This window comes from Typha angustifolia, chromosome 13 (assembly GCF_048772165.1).
Source record: "Typha angustifolia cultivar Huaian chromosome 13, ASM4877216v1, whole genome shotgun sequence".
NCBI classification, from domain to species: Eukaryota; Viridiplantae; Streptophyta; class Magnoliopsida; order Poales; family Typhaceae; genus Typha; species Typha angustifolia.
In genome coordinates this window covers 16,756,112-16,775,028 of record NC_133251.1, presented here as the reverse complement: position 1 = coordinate 16,775,028, position 18,917 = coordinate 16,756,112, and the positions used below count along the sequence as shown (strand labels likewise).

General features: G+C 37.3%; 3 protein-coding genes across 4 annotated transcripts; 2 read left to right on the top strand and 1 right to left on the bottom strand.

Annotated features, from left to right (window-relative positions):
- The first annotated feature begins 190 nt into the window (after positions 1 to 190).
- Positions 191 to 7,980, top strand: LOC140775144 (protein tesmin/TSO1-like CXC 5). 2 transcript variants are annotated; one of them, XM_073118408.1, is made up of 8 exons: positions 191 to 662; positions 1,398 to 1,505; positions 2,250 to 2,427; positions 2,625 to 2,981; positions 3,275 to 3,375; positions 3,476 to 3,570; positions 4,840 to 5,244; positions 7,543 to 7,980. In XM_073118408.1, exons 1-8 carry the CDS (start codon positions 418 to 420, stop codon positions 7,749 to 7,751), a joined length of 1,698 nt encoding a protein of 565 aa, XP_072974509.1. In that variant the 5' UTR covers positions 191 to 417; the 3' UTR covers positions 7,752 to 7,980. The 2 variants fall into 2 exon arrangements, with proteins under 2 accessions (XP_072974509.1, XP_072974510.1); XM_073118409.1 differs by lacking the exon at positions 7,543 to 7,980 and adding an exon at positions 5,352 to 5,395.
- Positions 7,981 to 9,595: 1,615 nt separating this feature from the next.
- LOC140774733 (phosphoenolpyruvate/phosphate translocator 1, chloroplastic) lies at positions 9,596 to 13,053 on the top strand. Its single transcript, XM_073117826.1, has 9 exons — positions 9,596 to 10,122; positions 10,447 to 10,569; positions 10,674 to 10,826; positions 11,145 to 11,230; positions 11,376 to 11,460; positions 11,650 to 11,769; positions 11,843 to 11,911; positions 12,489 to 12,618; positions 12,713 to 13,053. The coding sequence occupies exons 1-9, from the start codon at positions 9,724 to 9,726 to the stop codon at positions 12,781 to 12,783; spliced, it is 1,236 nt and encodes a 411-aa protein (XP_072973927.1). The 5' UTR covers positions 9,596 to 9,723; the 3' UTR covers positions 12,784 to 13,053.
- Positions 13,054 to 13,230: 177 nt separating this feature from the next.
- Positions 13,231 to 18,890, bottom strand: LOC140773352 (protein REPRESSOR OF VERNALIZATION 1). Its single transcript, XM_073115854.1, has 8 exons — positions 18,494 to 18,890; positions 18,351 to 18,413; positions 17,018 to 17,776; positions 16,031 to 16,165; positions 15,109 to 15,192; positions 14,468 to 14,527; positions 14,146 to 14,232; positions 13,231 to 13,760 (listed from the first exon to the last, which is right to left on the bottom strand). Exons 1-8 carry the CDS (start codon positions 18,848 to 18,850, stop codon positions 13,473 to 13,475), a joined length of 1,833 nt encoding a protein of 610 aa, XP_072971955.1. The 5' UTR covers positions 18,851 to 18,890; the 3' UTR covers positions 13,231 to 13,472.
- Positions 18,891 to 18,917: the final 27 nt, after the last annotated feature.

Here is an 18,917-nt window from a genome sequence, read left to right as displayed (position 1 = left end):
AAGACTTGGGAGAGTAACCCCTTTCTCCTCTGCGATCCGACGACGGAGAGCTCAACATCACGACGTCTATGAATTAAAACCGCACGATCCGTTACGGGATCCTGGGTCGTCCGATCCACGTCGAAGTCCAATCCGCCCGTTCAATATGAATTCGATTTCAAAAGTAGAGAGGGAGAGAGATAGAGAAAGGCCCTTCTCTCTCTCTTCTCCACCTCTCTCTCCCTCCTGGCGATAGCTCTAAAAGCATTTGGCGCCGCCTCTCGCCGGAGAATCGAGGGCGTTGGATTCGTCGCTGACCGACTTGATCTCTTGTATCGCCAGCGATCTCCTCGGCTCTTGGCGGGAGATGAGGGTTTAGGTCTTGTGAGAGTATTTTTGGTGATTTCCTCTTGATTTCCTTCGAGAATCTTCTAATCGATGGCGGGGACGGAGGAGGAGGGGGCTCAAGCAGCTGCGTCTGATTTCCCGCCAAAGAAGCTGGTCCGGCAACTCGATTTCTCATCGATTGCGTATTCTGGGAGCCCCGCAATGGCGGCGGCGGCGGCAGCTGTATCGAGGGCTTTCGAGCACCGGCCGCCGCCGCTGCAGCCGCAGATACCGTTGCCTCCGCCACCGCGTCCACCGCCGCAGCCCATCTCACGGCCTTCGATTCCGGCATCTGTGTGAGATTGATCGCTTCTTGTTTATGCTTCTCCAAAATTTTCTGCTTCTTAGTGTTAAAATTTTCTTTTTCTCAGTCTTATAAAGTTTTTACCTTGTCTGCTAGGAAAGAACCCTTCTTGGTCTCTTTTGTTTTAACCAATTGTCAGTTTTATGAGGATTTTATTTACTTTCAGTTGATAAATCTGTTAGCTTTCTGAATTTTAAAACAGTAATTCATCTCTTTGGATTGAGCTGATCTTGCAGACGGATCAAGATTGATTCTCAACTTTGTGATTGGATAGAACTGAGAAAATTTATATTGAAGGGAACTTTAATGGAGGTTGCTAGTTTATCGATTCATCCACCATTCTCTGTCAATTCTAGCTGTTACTTGTCACCTCAATGTTTTTTAAATTGGTGTCACAGTATTGGTATTGGGAGGATTGGAATATATTCCCAAGTTCTTGGATTTTTTACATGTTTAAAATGACTGACGTGTGGAAGTTCATCCAGCTGTTACTTCCCTAGATTGCAAATCTTCTGATATATGTAAATGGGCATAGTTGGAAGCATTTTCATTGGGGAATTGATTCATTTCTTTTCAGAAGATCATTGACCGTTAAAAAATTGCTGTCATCAGGCTGTGCATGTAATTCTAGATTGTCCTTCATCTAAAATTTTTTATATGACAGTCAAGTCTGCTTTTCTCGAAAGTTTGGGGGTCTGGTTCTTAATTGTTCTTTGTCTCTCCTCAGAAAGCCGGAGACTCCCAAGTCACGGGTACGACCACTGTATGAAGCAAAAGATGGAACCCCGACAAGGAAAAAGAATTGCAACTGCAAACACTCAAGATGTTTGAAGCTGTAGGTTAAATGCGATTTCATTTATAAAATATTTTAAGGTGCATAGAGCCACCAAATTGCTGTTGGGAACAAAATGATATTGATTGTCATGACATGTAGTTCATTTTCTGATGAATAGACATACCATACTTGGTTCATTTACTGCTTCTATCATTTCTTGCTATTTGATCTGCATGCATGTCACAGAGTAGTTATCCTTCTTGTTCCTCAGTCTGTGATTGTGGCTGTTCAGATCCTACAATTCTATGCTGCTTGTTGCTTTTATAAATCATTGTTAAAAAAACTTGTTTTTCTGATCTTAGTGTTGATGATACAAGTGATAAAAACATAAATGGAAAATAACAACCACACGACTAAAAATATTCCATCATCTCATCCATGCAATCTTAGATGGCAACATTAGAAGACATAAGCTCCTCTAAAATTGGTTAATGTGAGTTCGCAATGAACAACAGAATTCTTCCATGTTACACAAGAGCAAGGACCGTTAGACCAAATGAAATAAAAGATATAATTCATAGAATAATTGATAGATATACAGGAGATATAATTCATAAAATATTGGCTATTGACTTTGATGCAGCTGCATGAAACTTTAAGCGCATTTGTTTTGGCTTCTGTTTTGTACAATGAAGAACATTTGTTTTTTGATGCCATAATGTTAAAGTTGCTGGTTACCCTACTTTTACACTCATCCTATTTAGTATTGACCTTCTGACTCTTATTCTTATCATGCATGGTTAGGTATTGTGAATGTTTCGCATCTGGGGTTTATTGTGATGGTTGCAATTGCACAAACTGTTTTAATAATGTTGAGAATGAAGCTGCACGGCGTGAGGCTGTTGATGCTACACTGGAGCGCAATCCTGATGCCTTTAGGCCCAAGATCGGCAGTAGTCCACATGCAATTAGGGATAGCAGGGTATGTGCGTAGCTGTTGCATATTAATGTTAATTTTGTATGTAGGTGCATGCATTATATTTCAAGAAGGTAGCAGGTAAAAGAAAGCAACTTACATAAATAAGTTGATTCTTTTCACTATGATGTTTGGATAGTTGCACCATATTATTTGTTCATCCTCATGCTGAGTAATAAATTGGTTGTGCCTTCATATGCTAGGAGGAGGCAGGGGAACTCCCTTTGGTGGGAAAGCATAATAAAGGATGCCATTGCAAGAAGTCAGGGTGTCTCAAGAAGTACTGTGAGTGCTTCCAAGCCAATATTCTATGCTCTGAGAATTGCAAATGTGTTGATTGCAAGAACTTCGAAGGGAGTGAAGAGAGAAGAGCTCTTTTCCATGGTGATCATGGAAGAACCCTGTACATGCACCAGGCAGCCAATGCAGCCTTAAATGGGGCAATTGGACCCTCTGGGTTCCTATCTCCTTCAACATCGAGGAAGAGAAAGAACCAGGAGCCCTTATTTGGGACATCAGTCAGGGATCAGCCCATACACAGGGTTAGTCAGCTTCCCCAGGTAATTTTCAAACGAACATTCTAAAGGGATCATGCATTAAATCTACTGAAATATATCACAAAATTGCAGCAGGAACCATCTTTTACGATTTCTTGTAGTTCATCTGCTTAAAGATTAGAAGATAATTGACAAATACAGATCTAGTTTAAGTTGAAGTGCATTGGAGGTCCTTTCAGTATAGTTTCTACTTTTATGCTTACTTATGGAAACAATGTGCCAAAACCAATTATTATGCTATTTAAAATAATAAAATTTGTTACTGCTAACATTTCCAAGTACTTCTCACTTGTCAGGCTAGTCAACTCAAGACTGTGGTCCCTTCACCTTTTTCTTCTGTTCCTGTGGCCCGTGCTATTAATCCTGTAACATTGGGATCTTGCAAAGTAACTTATCGGTATAGCCTTATATTTTGATGATATCCAGCTGATATCCTTATTCTTCATGGTACAACTTAATACTTTCATCTAATATTATTTTATGTGGTCCTTCTGAAGCCCTCTTCTAGCGGACATTGTGCAACCAGAGGATGTAAAGGAGCTCTGCAAGCTTTTGGTGGTAGTGTCAGGAGAGGCTGGCAAAGCATTGTCTGGTATGACTCAAAAGTACTTGAAAGTTAGATTCCACTTGCTAAATATTCATTCCTAGTTTTAGTTTTCCATTGCAGTGAACCAAGAATTTAATAGTGACATTTAGCTTCTTCCCTTTAAGCCTCTAATTTTCCATCATAGTAGATAGCAGAGTTCTTGAAGGAGGTCAGAGTGTGCATGAGTTGATAGATGCATAGAGACACATCTATGTGGCCCATAAAGGGAATGCAACACTTATTTGATGAGCTAGCATAACAAAATGTTGTATAAGTTGTAGTAAGCTAATCTGGAACATGTATATATATATATTAAGAGTCAGTTAGGAAGGTCCAATAAACAATGTGATGAAAAGGAAAAAAATAAATAAAGCTTAGCAGAAGTGTAGGAATAGTTAAAACTGAAAACTATGACATGTACAAACCAAAAAAATGCTGAAAGCAAACTGCCGATGAAGCTAAACCTGAGGCACATTGTAATTTCCATTCCAACTAAAAGCAAAGGTATACAAAATTATCTACCTACATATTTGAATTACAGGGGCAATGAAAAATGAACATAAAATAAGGATATAAGATATCTATAAAAGAAAAATGTGCAAAGGGAAATAGGGAATTATGGAGTTATTTTCATACTTCATTCAATGAGATCCATTTAAGTATCTCATATTTTTGGAGCTAAAGAGAAAATTATGGATATGAAATACAAACATGTTAGAAATATCTAGATTAAACTCAAATGAATATTTTAACCTGGCAAAAATGTAGATTCTGATGCAATTCTATTGATATTTGAGTCTTTATGATGTATAATTTTATTATATTGTCTGGTCTAAGAGTTGTATAAATTATTGCAAAGCCAAGCTTATGATTCATACTATCAAGTTTTGGGAGAGTAATAGGGCATTCGTTAAGCCATGAAATTGAGTGTATCTCAAAACTCAAACCCTAATTGGTTTTCATGCCAGGTAGATTAACTACAAAAGCTATCTATCACCAAGATGATAGGTGCAAAACTACATATTGGTTTGGAAAAGGCGTAGATAGAAATATAGGGTCTTATGAAATTAATACGGTGGTTTTATGAAAACTCAAGTGCCTATTAAGTGTATTGGTGTCATCAAGGATCTGTATGAAGGAATTAGGATATGTTCAATGGAATTAAGATGAGTAAACTTCACGGATATCCAAATCCATATATTTAGGCATATGTACTTGTCATGTTTAAATCAATTGTATATGGTCAAGTCATATATCTCTGTCCCTCTCTTTTAGATAGAAATGCTCAGGAGGAGAAACTAGCCGAGAAGGATGATCAGATTGAAAAGTGTCTTCTCTCAACAAACCATAATAGAGAAGATAGACAGAAAGAACCAGATGTTGAAAAAGTAACAGCTGATGATCGTCCAAGTGGAACTCATGCTGACAACACAAGGAAGGAAGAATCTGAATCTGACAGTGCTGATGGACAGAAGGCTGGAAGGCCAATGTCTCCTGGCACACTAGCACTGATGTGTGATGAGCATGATACAATCTTCATGACGTCTCGAAATGCTGACATGGCTCCAACTTTACCCTACAACCAGAATATGTCAGAGGTCTTCGCTGAGCAAGAGAGGCGTGTCTTGACAGAATTTCGGGATTGCCTTCGCAAGCTTGTGAACTATGGAAGAATGAAAGGTATACCAAACTTTTCTATTTTCTGTATGCATTGACTATGACATTTATCAATTAATAATTTAATATTACTTATTTCGTCTATTTTCTCTGTCACGCCATAAATGAAGTATAACTGAAATGTGAAGTGACACACATACCAGCAGCTTCCTCTATTTTCAATTGCTTCTGGTATGTCAAGTCTTATGATTCCACTTATAGCTGATTATATTGAATCTTGATTATTAATTATAGAAGCATATCTATCCATGTTGTATCTCTTTGAGGGTGAAAAAGAGATCCTGGAAATTCATTTTAGTGTGGCCTTGGATGCAAAATAATCAAAATCAGTCTGAACATAGGTATAATTGTTTTAAACTTTGAGGTTATCATTTGTAGAATTGTCGAGTTCTAATGAATGTAGGACTGTCGAGCTTTAATGAATCGTGTCACAACTCAAAATAGAAATCATGACTGATCATGTATCTCAATAGACTTGAGATGTGTAAAGCCTTCACTAATTATCTATGATATAATGAAACTCAAAATTTATTTACCTTAAAAATTGCATCAAAGTTATCTAAATGGATCATGTACTGATCAGGAATAGGTCTGTCATCTGGACTGTTTTCTAACCGCGCCACAGTCACTTAAATGGATCATGTACTGATCAGGATCAGTTCTGTTTCTTGAACTGTTCTCTAATCACACCAAAATAACCTAAATGGATTATCTAGGAATATGTTTGTCATCTGACCTTCAAGGTAGACTTGAGTCATCACGAGAAGATGTATGAAAAATATCTAACATATGTATGTTTTCAAAGTCCTACCAACCCGTAGCTAATATTTTATTATTTTTACGAAGAATAGTAATGCACAAAAATCAATATTTCATGAACTAAAGTATTGTAGAAAGTAGAGTATGACACAAAATACAACATAACATAAAAGGATAAAAATACACGGGGTATAATACTATACGAATAATAATACAAAGGAATTATAGTATGAACTACGAGACGATAAATATGTAAGTAAATTCATTCATCTAAAGTCTTTGTAGAATAGCTCAACCCAATAAACAAATAAAAACTTTTCACATATGATTTGTTTGGTGTTATTCGTTTACTCAAGTGACTCCCTGATGACCGACTCCGTAGCTCTGACGAGATAAGGATGTAACAAAAATAAAGTTAGATAAGGAAGTAAGAGCTGACAACCTTCTCATCTCGGTACTGTATCACTGCTACAGTACCACAGCCCCCCAAAAAAATTTTAGGTTTTTTTTTTCCTAAGCCTCCCTTTTAATAGAAAAGATATAATAAGAGTACTAGATAAGGATTCTAATCTATTTTCTTACTTAAAGATATTCCTAATAAAAAATATTAATTCGATTTAACCTGAATCCTAAAATATAAAAGATAAAACTAAATCTGTCATTATCTAAATGAATGACTAATTTTTATTTATTTATATATTCATGAAATTCTGAGTTGTTACAAATTGTGTCGGCTTATCAAAGATATTCTCTCATTAAAAAAGGAGTAATCTGTCTTCACAAGGCAGCGTGCTCTTCGGAGGACACAACATTCTCATTATATAGGCTGGTTCTACTTGTATATGATTCCCAAGATCCAAGAAACTAAAGTTCTTGGATAGGCGGATGGGCTTTAGAATGATTAAGGTATCCAAAAATATTGTAACATGGATTCTAAAAGACGTGGTTACTTGATATCTCCTATATTGAAATTTCATCGTGGAGAGCTTCCTATTAGATAACATCATGAGACATGTGAGCATAGGTCCTAAAACAACGAATTGAATTAAAGAACATACAGATAAAAACCTACCACAGGGAGATTGGTCCTTCAAGACTTGCTCTGACAATGTTGAAACCCAAGATTTTGAAATGCAAATGACCTGCTCCCAAGGTTGATATCTGCATACATGCTCTCCAATTTGAAATTCCGAATATCTTTGTTGTCCTCCCATTTTCAGAATCTTCATTATGTAGATGTGCCTGCATGCAACCTTAAAGTAGCCACTTTCCTTGCCCAGTAAAATTGAACTAATGTCCCTACTATACAATTATGATAACTTTCTGTATATAAAAGCTTGTGAAGTTATTATTTGCAACTCCATTTATTGCGGAACTGATCTGTCAAAGAAAATTAGGGATTGCTACCTAGACAGAAAAAGATATTTCTTACATGGAGAATATCCCATGTCTTATCAGGGACACATAAGCATAAGTTGTGAGGTTTCTAGTTCTCTCTATACAAGTATGGGAGAATAATGGTTGCTTTCTTATTTGTTGCAGAAGAAAGGCACTCCTTGATGGCTATGAAGTCGGAAACATCTTCTCATCAGGAAGCATTTATCAATGGTCTTGCTAGAGCTCCCATGTCAGGAATTGAGGAGTTACCTCAGATGGTAAAAGCAATCCCTCCAAGTTCCAATAGTTATCTGTCTGTCGGATGCCCGAACACTGAACATGGGGACAGAAAACCTAAGATTGAGAATCAATAGATGTAGAGAAAATAAAGAGAAAGGAAATATAGGGTTTTAAGAAGCACATTGCTGCATCTTTCTGCGATACTCTTACAGCTTGACTGTGCTGTTGGATATCTGTATGAAGCACGATGGATAGTTAGAATTCAATCAAGTGAGCCCAATTTTTCTTCAGTAGAATTATTGTAATTTATACATAGTTCCCCCATCCCCTTCTGGAGTAATTAATACCGTTATTATTCTGTTATTTCCTTTTTCTTCCTAACTTTCCCTATTAATGCAAATAATATATGCTCCAACTAATTGTCTGCAACGACATAGGTGTTCTCATTATTGTGTGAACATCAACAGGTTGGCATACTGAAGGGTCTGAAAGTGGTAATGCTTAATTATACATCTTTTGTAGAATGTGCATTCACTTTTCTATTCTTTCTGTAATATCATGTAGGAGATCTTGCAAATGGTACATGATAAAAAGAATTGAAGTGCAGGAACCAGTGTGTTTGTATCATCAACCTGTTACTCCATCAGAACATTGGAACCATACCGACAAACTAAATGCTCAGAGGAAGTCCCTGCTTTGGTAAGTCTCATACAATTTTCAGCAGGTTGATAGATGAATAGATAATGTTGCCTTTTGGTCATTAACCTCACTGACTTACTTTGGAGGTTATTTGAGTCTGTTCCATTGTGTGAGTTACTTAGACATGGGTTTCTGCAGTGTTTGATGATGATATAAATATGCTGTAGAGATCACCATTGTTGGAGAAAGAATGGGTCAGTTTTAGTTAAATTGTTATGCTATTAGAACTCTTGAGGCTAGAAATAGATTTTATTTTTACTTACACATTTCATGTATGTCTCTAGTTTGAAAGGACCGCGATACTGGATAAATTAGGTTTTGGTTTACTCAAACATAAAGAAGTAACAAAAATTTACCATTTTATTATACTCTTAAAATTATTTACCATATTACTGTAATTATTGTCCCATGAGTGCCACATCATTGAAATAAATTATTTTTTCAGAAAGCAATTTAATAACGATTTATATAATAATATAATTTACAAGAGAATTATTTTTATTAAAGCCTTTTATTATCTAAATTAGCTCTAAAATAATAGAAACCACTACTTGAGAGACCGACTTTCTAATTCACATTATGAGAGAGTAATTTACTTTTAAAAAATCTACATGACTACTTATGAGATAAAAATGATAATAATTTAAAAAGTAGTTTGAAAACTACAATAGAACAATAAATTTCTTTAGAAGGAACAATAGATCATACAACAACAAAAAAAAGTATGACCATCAAACCTCGTTGATTTTAAATAAAATTTAAAAATTAAATTTAAAAAATAAAAAGTTTGGTAGGTGAGGTCTAGGTTCACTGTGGTGGGGTGGGTTGGGATTTGACATCTGAGGTTCTAACTTTAAAATATTCCTACTCTTTCTACCTCAGTGAGGTAGGTTCCCAGAAAGGTCCTTTAATCAAAAGATTATACGTTGAATAAGAACTATAAACTTTTTCTTAAAAATTTTGCGATAAACTTAAACTTTTTCATGAATATTTTTAATCTCGTACTATTTCAATTAAAAAAAATTTAAAAAAATTTAAAAAAATTTAAAAAAATTTAAAAAAAATTTTTAAAAAAATTTAGAACCCTAGTAAAGGTAGCTTCTGTCGAAATAGGGTAAATTAGAAAGGTAGGCAGTAATTTGTAAAAGAGCCCCTTGGATTCAGGAAACCTGAAAAAGGTCCGTCCCCCGGCCTCGAGGAACCCGTTGTTTACAGTAAGTATTAGGTATAGTATATACGTTTGTGAAGCGAAACGGCCCCACTCACAGATACTCTCGAGTTCTCCGCCTGGACTAACGCACAATAAGGTTTAAGAAGGAGAAAGAAGAGTTTGGAAAGGGAGAGGAAGAGGAAGAGGAAGAGGCGAAAGAGTTTTTTATTTTCCGATCTACACCGAGGAAGAAGACGATGATGCAGAGCGCGGCATTTCGCGTCTCCGCCTCCCATCCTCTCGTCGATCTAAATCTCAAATCGCGAATCCCTTCTACTCCTCCTCCTCCTCTTCGATCCCTCCGCGTTAACCCTAGACGATCTGCTTCTCTCTCCGCCTCATCCTCTTGCTATGGCTCCTCTCCCTTCCTCCTCCTCGCATCGGATCCGAGGAAGGGGAGGAGGAGCGAGCCGGCCGTCGCCGTCCGAGCGAGTAGCTCTATCCCTGGAGATAGCGCCGCCGATCCGCCCGCTGGCGCTGCTGCATCAGCACCTGGAGGTGCAGACAGTGGAAGTTTGCTTCGTACTCTGCAGCTTGGAAGCCTCTTTGGGCTCTGGTATCTGTTTAACATCTACTTCAACATCTACAACAAGCAGGCAAATCACTTTTCTCCTCCTTGTTATTATATCCTTGCGTAGAATGTAGATCTATGCTCAGATTCATGCTTGTTGGGTTTTATAGTGATACGGCATGACTCTTTTACCGTTTTTTTTTTCCTTTCTCATGCATACCCCCTAAAGCACTTCCCTTACTGTGTATATGCGTACCCTAAATTTGGACTTTAAGCTTAAGAGTGTTTGACACAAAGAAAAGCAAGATTTTTAGGGTGTATATGCAAGATTCATATTTAGATTTGTATGGCTTTAGTGCGCTGTCAGATATCTAACATAGTCCTTTTGCTGTTTTTGTGTATAACACAGGTTCTGAAGGTTTTCCCATTTCCAATAACCATCACAAATGTTCAGTTTGCCGTCGGGTCTGTCCTTGTCTTGTTCATGTGGACTACTAATCTTTACAAGAGACCTAAGATTTCAGCTGCACAGGTATGATTATGTTATGCTTAGATAAAGATTTTGAGATTGGTTGGATACTTGGTTTATTACAACCAGTAAAATTTTCACTGTAATTACTTTCTTTTATCGTTCAGCTTGCAGCTATCCTTCCGTTGGCTATTGTCCACACCATGGGCAATCTTTTCACTAATATGAGTCTGGGAAAAGTTGCTGTTTCATTTACACACACCATCAAAGCCATGGAGCCCTTCTTCTCGGTTCTCCTTTCTGCCTTGTTTCTTGGGGAGGTGATTATCATTTGCAGATTATTTTATAAAGCTTATGAGGAACAAAACAAATTGTATTATTATTTAAAGGGATGGCTTGGACCTTGCTACCCAACATCTGATCCCCTGACCCAATCTATGAAATCAAGTTTATATTTGATTATTGTAGCTTGCAGAACTACGTAACTGGAAGAATATGCAATGTCATAGCTCTGCTAGTAGACCAAGACCTTGTTTCCATAGAGATAGTGTGCTAAAAAAGGACATGCGGTTTATTTTATAATTTCTTTTCTTTTTATGGCCTATTTTTAGACTAAATATATTTACTTGGAATTGCAGCTACCAACTATCTGGGTAGTTATGTCTCTTATGCCGATTGTTGGTGGTGTGGCATTGGCCTCTCTCACCGAAGCATCGTTTAATTGGTAAGGCATTCACGGACCTTTAAAAAATTAGATACCATGCTTGATTTGCATGCATATTCTCAGTTATGGTAGAGAACTCCACTTTTTCTTTCTTTATTGTTGGATAATTTGTTCTAGTTACCAATCTTTGTCTACTATGAAACAGGGCTGGTTTTTGGAGTGCAATGGCTTCTAATGTGACCTTTCAGTCCCGTAACGTACTCAGCAAGAAGCTAATGGTTAAGAAAGAGGTGATCTCTTTTTATATATGTTTTAAACTTTTAATTCTTTTACCTGATTGGCTAGGTATTGACACTGCAATTTATTATCTAATCATATTTTGATTTTTAAAATAGTGACGATGGAGGAAGTTGCATTAAGTACAGTATGTGGCATTTCCTGCTGTCTTTAGTTCTTGATCAGTTCTTTGTTTTCTGCAGGAGTCTCTGGACAACATTAATCTCTTCTCAATTATAACAATCATGTCATTTTTCTTGTTAGCCCCTGTAACGTTATTTGTGGAAGGTGCCAAGTTCATTCCATCATTTGTGCAGTCTGCTGTAAGTATGATGCACATGTTCTCCATAAGTGTTGCTGTTAAAGGAACTTCTAACACCCTTTTCTGTCTTGTAGGGTCTAAATCTGAACCAGATATACATGAGGTCTTTCATTGCTGCACTATGTTTTCATGCTTATCAGCAGGTAAGCTGTTGAAGTTCTTTGCATATTTCCTTTCTTCTTCATGGATAAATTTGTTTATATTTTTTTCAACCAATCTGTTTTACCCGCTGTTATTACTAATGTCTATTAATCGTATGCATTATTTCTAAGAGTCTTTGGTTCCTCATTGTGTTGGTTGCCAAGCATTTATAACTTGCTGTAATACATATGAAACAATTATGTAGTCAGAAAAAGTGGACCAGGAAGTTGCTTATTATCATTTTTATGCAAGACAACTTTGGACTTTCAAAGGGAAGATAGAGATGTCTGTATGTATACCTCATGTGTATAAATCCCAAAAATTCAGTTAAAGCTGACTTTTAACTATTCTATGGTATAATCAATTTGACCTTATTAATAATCCAGTATGTTGTTTTGAATAAATCACTCTCCAGTTTTAACTCACCTTGGAGAAACAAAAGGGTATGCTCACCAAAAGCAGGAGTATACTTATTTATCGTATCTAATTTTCGACCTCATTGCCAGTTACATGCATCATTTTTCTTCTAGTATAACTTCTTTATCAAATCTCATCCTCTGGTATGAAATCCTTTTTAAGGTTTCATATATGATATTGTCGAGAGTATCTCCTGTCACCCATTCAGTGGGCAACTGTGTGAAGCGAGTCGTGGTGATTGTGACTTCAGTTCTCTTCTTCAGGACTCCTGTTTCTCCAATCAACTCTCTTGGTAAACATCTTCTTAGCCTTGAATTCATTGGCAATTTCTTTTCATGTCTCAGTTTCCATAGTCACATATTACGTTGGATTACTTCTAATTGCAGGGACTGGTGTAGCACTTGCTGGTGTTTTCCTGTACTCAAGGGTGAAGAAGATTAAGGCAAAATCTGCTTGATAGCAACATGTGTGATTCTCTTCTTCTTTTTCCTTTTTCCTTTTTTCTTTTCGTTTTTGAGAGTAAGGCCTAGTGAAGAGGTTTCTTCTGTCTTGAAACACTTGCAGACATCCGTATTCTTCTCTATATTTTGCTTATTTGAATTTTGCAGTGGCATATCTGCCAAATTTAGGAGTTCTTTCGATGTGCAATGCAGCAAAATTCTGCCAAATAGATTGTAGCATAGCGAAAACAAGTTGTTGGAATAAAGATATTAAGGACTTATGATAATTAGGCACACGTCCAGGCTTTTCGGCGATTAATCGTGGTTAATCTGCTCCAGAAACAAAGGCGACTATTGGCAGACTATAAAATTCATATATATACATATACACACGTAATTAGATGTATTCCTTGTGGATAGACCCCAAATCGTCCTGCGATCAAATTATGGATATATAGGGATAATTATCTTTTGAGGGTATAACGCCAAATTAAAACTATTTATCACTATGGCCAACTTATTCATAGGTGCAACACCGACGTTAAGATAAAAATAAAAGAAAGTAAACTGCACAAGTGATTCTAAAGGCATTCTAGTACTGTACAAGCACTGATTCTACAAATCTCCCTTCAGATACAAAAATCTCGTTCTCCACAGGGAAGGGAGAGAGGAAAGATCAAGTAATGTGGATAATATGCTCTAAAACCTATTCACGGTTTACCGCCGGGACAGAGGGATCATCAGACTTTGATCTGTTAAATGATTTCTGGGTTTCCAGTACGGGCATGTAAGCTGCAGTTGTCTTCTGGAAGACATCAACAGCGGGTTTCTCCGGCTCACGGGGGCTCACCAACTTCTTCTCCACATCTTCAAACTTTGAAGTGGCCCAAGGTGCTGTGCCGACATTTCCCACATCGTTTGGAGCATCAATTGTTAGCGATGAGATGGAATCCCGGGAGGCATACCAAGTGTGTCCGCAAGCAATGCACTCGAGCTGGAAAATTTAGATGGGCAATGAATATGAGTACAGGATGGCATCAATTAGAAGATTTTCTCACACTAGCTAACGAGGAACTTGATAAAACAATACAAGAACAGATAACATCTTTGGTAGCATAAAAGATGAACCAGATATGTGCGAGAACAATCATGGAGCACATGAAGGCATGTATGTAATAGACCTTTAAAGTTTTCTTTTCCTTCCAATGTTTAATTACTAAATAATATGATCAAAGCAAAGTAAATTTTGAAAGTCCATAGACATAATAAGCTCACTCCTAGCTAACTACAAAAATAACGTAATCTACAGTGCAACAATTACTAAAAGATGAACTACAATAAAGAACAAAGGGTAACAATCTGTGTATATTTCTGCATACCTGATATCGATCCCCATGACCAGCATGAATAATCTCAGATATGCCCACTTTCTTTTCCATACATCTCGAACATCGTGCATCAGTCATCTGGTTACAAAAGCAAGGAACTGAGGTTAGCAGTTACACAAAACTCACTTGCACCAAGTAATCCTGCTAGTATTGCAAATCGTCACTCTTCAACATTTATGTTTCAGTTTGCTATCATTCTGTAGGACGAAGTCTCACTAGAGTGCAATGAACCATAGGATATGAAATGACTCAGCTTAAGGTCATATAGGTATATTAATTCATCAAAGTGGCTGGGAATGGGCAAAGTTAAGACCTGCAACTGTTTTGACTCTTCAGGTTCCTTTGATGTTTTCTCTTCTGCAGTCAATCCTGCCTGAAATGTCAATGAAAGTTAATCCGGAAATCAAATTAGTCCATAACAAAAAAAACATTACACATATAAGAAGCAGATACGGAATAAAAAAACACCGTTATCACTAATTCACAAGATGTGTAGGTGGCATAGATGGTCGCAAAGAGAATGCTCAACTCTCGACAAAATGTTTCTTCTTGGGGTCAAATTTATCTCATAGCATCAGCATCGTGATATGTCTAGCTATTAGCTAACAAAGTATACGCACATAAAATAACTTATATTCTGTTCATGCTTAACACAAATATATCACATGTAGTTTGTGTATTGAATTGCAGCCTAACGGCCACATATTTGCCTCCCATGCATCTATCCATCCACGCCTCCTCTCTCCCTCTCGATCCACCTCAGTCCCTCCCTCCGCCAGTCTTCTCTTTCACATCATTAAAATAATTTTCTCGATGTCTAAATCAAACTCCCAAGGTCAGTGACTCTGAAACCAAGCTAACTGAATAGAGCAACTTCGGATATACATTACGGTATTCCCCAGACTGTTAAACATTTAGTTAATAGTGAACAAAAAGAATAATTGAAATGCTTACCTTTAGTTCGTTGGGAGACATAGTTAAGATAACCACTGGGTCAAGCTCTTTTTTCAACAAGCGTCTGGATAATATAGCATTATTCTGCATGAATAGAGTGAGAATGTCTGAGTAGAATGAGGATGTCAATTATTCAGCAAACTAGAATCCTACAAAGGGAAAATAATTTGGACAATTTCAACTAAAAATGTTATTTTTTGTGTCAAATTTACAGCATATGAGACAGAGGGACAGACAGACAGAGACAAATAACAAATACATACATACATGCATACACACAGATATACACAAATAACGTAATAACTGACCATAGCAGGAAGTACCTCCATAGTTGCACAACATTGAACATTCCCCTATTGGAAATACTATATGCAAGCTACTGTGATGCTGTCTATTAGCCGACATAATAATAGAACATTCCACAAACTAATAACTTTCTACATTGATGTGCTTTTGTCAAGACTACAACGTAAGAATATAACATAATTATTATACGAAAAATTCAACCATGCTTGAAGGTAACACTTGTGATGCTAATTCTTGCAACATTCATAAAGTCCAGTTTAACTTAAAGTGAGATCTTTTGCATCCAAAAAGATAAAGCTAATGACGCAGTGGATCACAATAAAAAAGTGGATCTGGTCATTGGAGAGCTCTAGGTAACTCATACATCAAAAAGGTCACAACAATTCTCAGGAGAAAAAGCTTGCAACATATGATGGCACTGTTGTTAACATGACATTAGCAATGTTAAAGAAAAAGTACCTAAAGCCCTAAGCTTATAACATTTGAAAATTTTGCCTAATTTAATCATATTTCATTAATATCATGACGAATGGCTAAAAACTAACCCTCTTGAGACATTATCAAGGGGGAGAAACAGCAAATAATTAATAAGAAAGTACAAGCATGAAGTATATACCTTAAGATTGAAATCCAATTGCCTCATTTTCTGGTTGTACTTCTGGAAGTCAGACCCGAGAGCTTCATGTGTAGCCCTTTCAAGGGCAGTTATGGCAGTAACAGCTACATCTGGCCAGTAATTCTCATCCCCATCCTAGAGAATACAAAAAATTAGTGACCAAGCACACTAGAACAGGGGGAAGAAAAATGAAATATCAGAATGTTGAAGATCTAAATATCTGTAATTCCAATAAAGGAGTGTAAAATTGTAATTTAACCACCAAGGAAGATGAGCACAAGAGGGACATTAATGATATGAGCATGAAAGGATAAGAGGGAAGTTTATAAATGGAAAAACATTAGCATGCCATGATGACAAATTGAAATAGACAATCACAAATGTTACTGTGCCTCATTCTCTCTATCATAGCATAATAACCACAACCTAAGTTTCCTGGCAAGAAACAAATAAATGACATTATCATAGCATAATAACCACAAAACCTAAGTTTCCTGGCAAGAAACAAATAAATGACATTATCATAGCATAATAACCACAAAACCCAAGTTTCCTGGCAAGAAACAAATAAATGACATTTCATTCAAAACAAGTTGTGTCTATGGCTAATGGAACTTTGAAACAAATATATGACATTATCGTAGCATAATAACCGTAAAACCTAAGTTTCCTGGCAAGAAACAAATAAATGACATTTCATTCAAAACAAGTTGTGTCTATGGCTAATGGAACTTTGAAACAAATAAATGACATTATCGTAGCATAATAACCATAAAACCTAAGTTTCCTGGCAAGAACCAAATAAATGACATTTCATTCAAAACAAGTTGTGTCTATGGCTAATGGAACTTTGAAACAGAATGATGGATGATTTAATGAACTAAAACATGTTAGCCATAACATGAAAGAGAAAACATGATTATACATAATCTGTTAAAAGCTAATATCATGACAATGATAACAGTGACTGGTCATTTTAGAACTTACATCTGAACCATTATCCTTGGAAGTTGTAACAGAAGCCATACAGGTGTCACCGGTTGGATTACCATCTAACAGAGAAGCACTACCTAACAGCTTATCATCTGCCGAAGCATCTTCCTTTGAATTGCATGCCACTCTAATCCCTTGTAGAAGCTTATCTAGCCATCTATCACGATATGAATCACCAGTCAACACTTTGAATTTTGTTAGAATACTATGATATTTTAAAGCATCACTCGTGCAGCTTCCAGGTGTTTCTGCTTTCATCAAATGGTCAGATCTTACGGTCGAATCATCTGCTCTGGAGACATCGATAGGGTTCATGGTCTTCTTCCTAATGCTTCGTTTACTTGACAACTGATCAACATTCTCAGCATGAGGATCTTCAATTTCAACATCAGCAAGTTCTCCTAGACGTTCTCGTGTTTTCTGAACCAGAAGATCAATCTCATGTTGTTTATTGTCTTCATAATCCTTGTCAGTTAACTTCCAAAGCTTTCTCTCAACAGTGTCATAAACTTTCTGTACTATAAAACCAGGATGTTCTGCACGAATCGGCAACTTTTTGTTTAGAGGAACAAAATGTACCACACACTTGTGCATCACAGACTCAGCAGGCACCTCATCAAGATGGAAACTGTAAAAGAGTTCCCTGGTATCGCGTGCCTCCCAGCTCCCCCCACCTCTTTTTTCTGCTTCTTCAGGTCGATAAAACCACTGTCCGTTAACCATCAAATTGCCATCAATGTCCTGGGTTATGTCCTGTTCCAGCAAAGATGAAATTACGCAGTTAATGAGAAAATAAGGAGAAAATGAGCCACTTAGAATATCATGTTAGCTTTCTGTGGGTGGATCTGGGCAAGAACAAAGGACCGAAAGCTGCAACATTCTTCTCTGGACATACTCAGTGAAGTTACAATTATGTTACATGTTATGTGTTACAGGAACAGACATCGGCTTATCAAAGAGGATAGGCCTAGTTGTGAATATACAATGTTGGGTTATGACTCCTACACAATCACTTTCAGTAGGATTAAAGAACATAATCATGATCACTTTCTGCTAAGTTTTATATGAAGCTATCTATTGCCTTCAAATAACGTAAGAAAAGAAACAGTTATCTTCAGGAGACTGCTAAACTAGAACACTACTGTCACAGCAGATTACATCAGTTTGTTCCAACTCAATAATCAAAGAAATCCCTACTAGAAGTTACTTTAATGCCAAGTCACTTCCACATTACAATCATAAGGTGGCGAGGATCTTATCTATTCAAAAGACAGAACAAAGATGAAAACAACAAAGTTTAAAAACATAGAAAAAGAAAGGATTTCACCTTAATGATCGCAACATAGGGCTTCTGCCGCTTATCCTCCGGAGTGAGGAGGACAGGATCCTCCTGCATTCAGCATAAAAAAATAGATACATCAAACCAAGTACAAGAAAAGAAACCCCAGAATTCGGAAGTAGAAACCGTACGAGTTCGAACACATTGCCATCGTACTCGAAGGAGGCGAAATGCTTCTTCTTCTTCCTACCCTTCCCCGAAACCCTAATCACGTCTCCGATCGGCTTCGCATCTTCCTGCGGTGGCTCTTGTTCCTCCTCCTCGTCGCCGTCGTCGTCCTCCCAATCTCTTCCTCTCCCCCCGCCTTTCCGCCTCTTGGACCGGTCAATCTCCCTCCCCTCGTCCTCGTCGTCGAGTCGAAGCTTCTTCTTCCCCTTCCTCTTCTCGTCGGCGTCGTCCTCTCGCTGCGATTGCTTCGTCTTGGTGGTGGTGGTGGTCTCCTCTTCGTCGTCGCTGGTCGCCACTTGGGCGAACCGCCTCTTCCCCATTTCTGGCAACCCGTGTCCAACCAGAGCAGCACGAGCTTTAGGCAGTGGGGACTAAAGAGCAAAATAT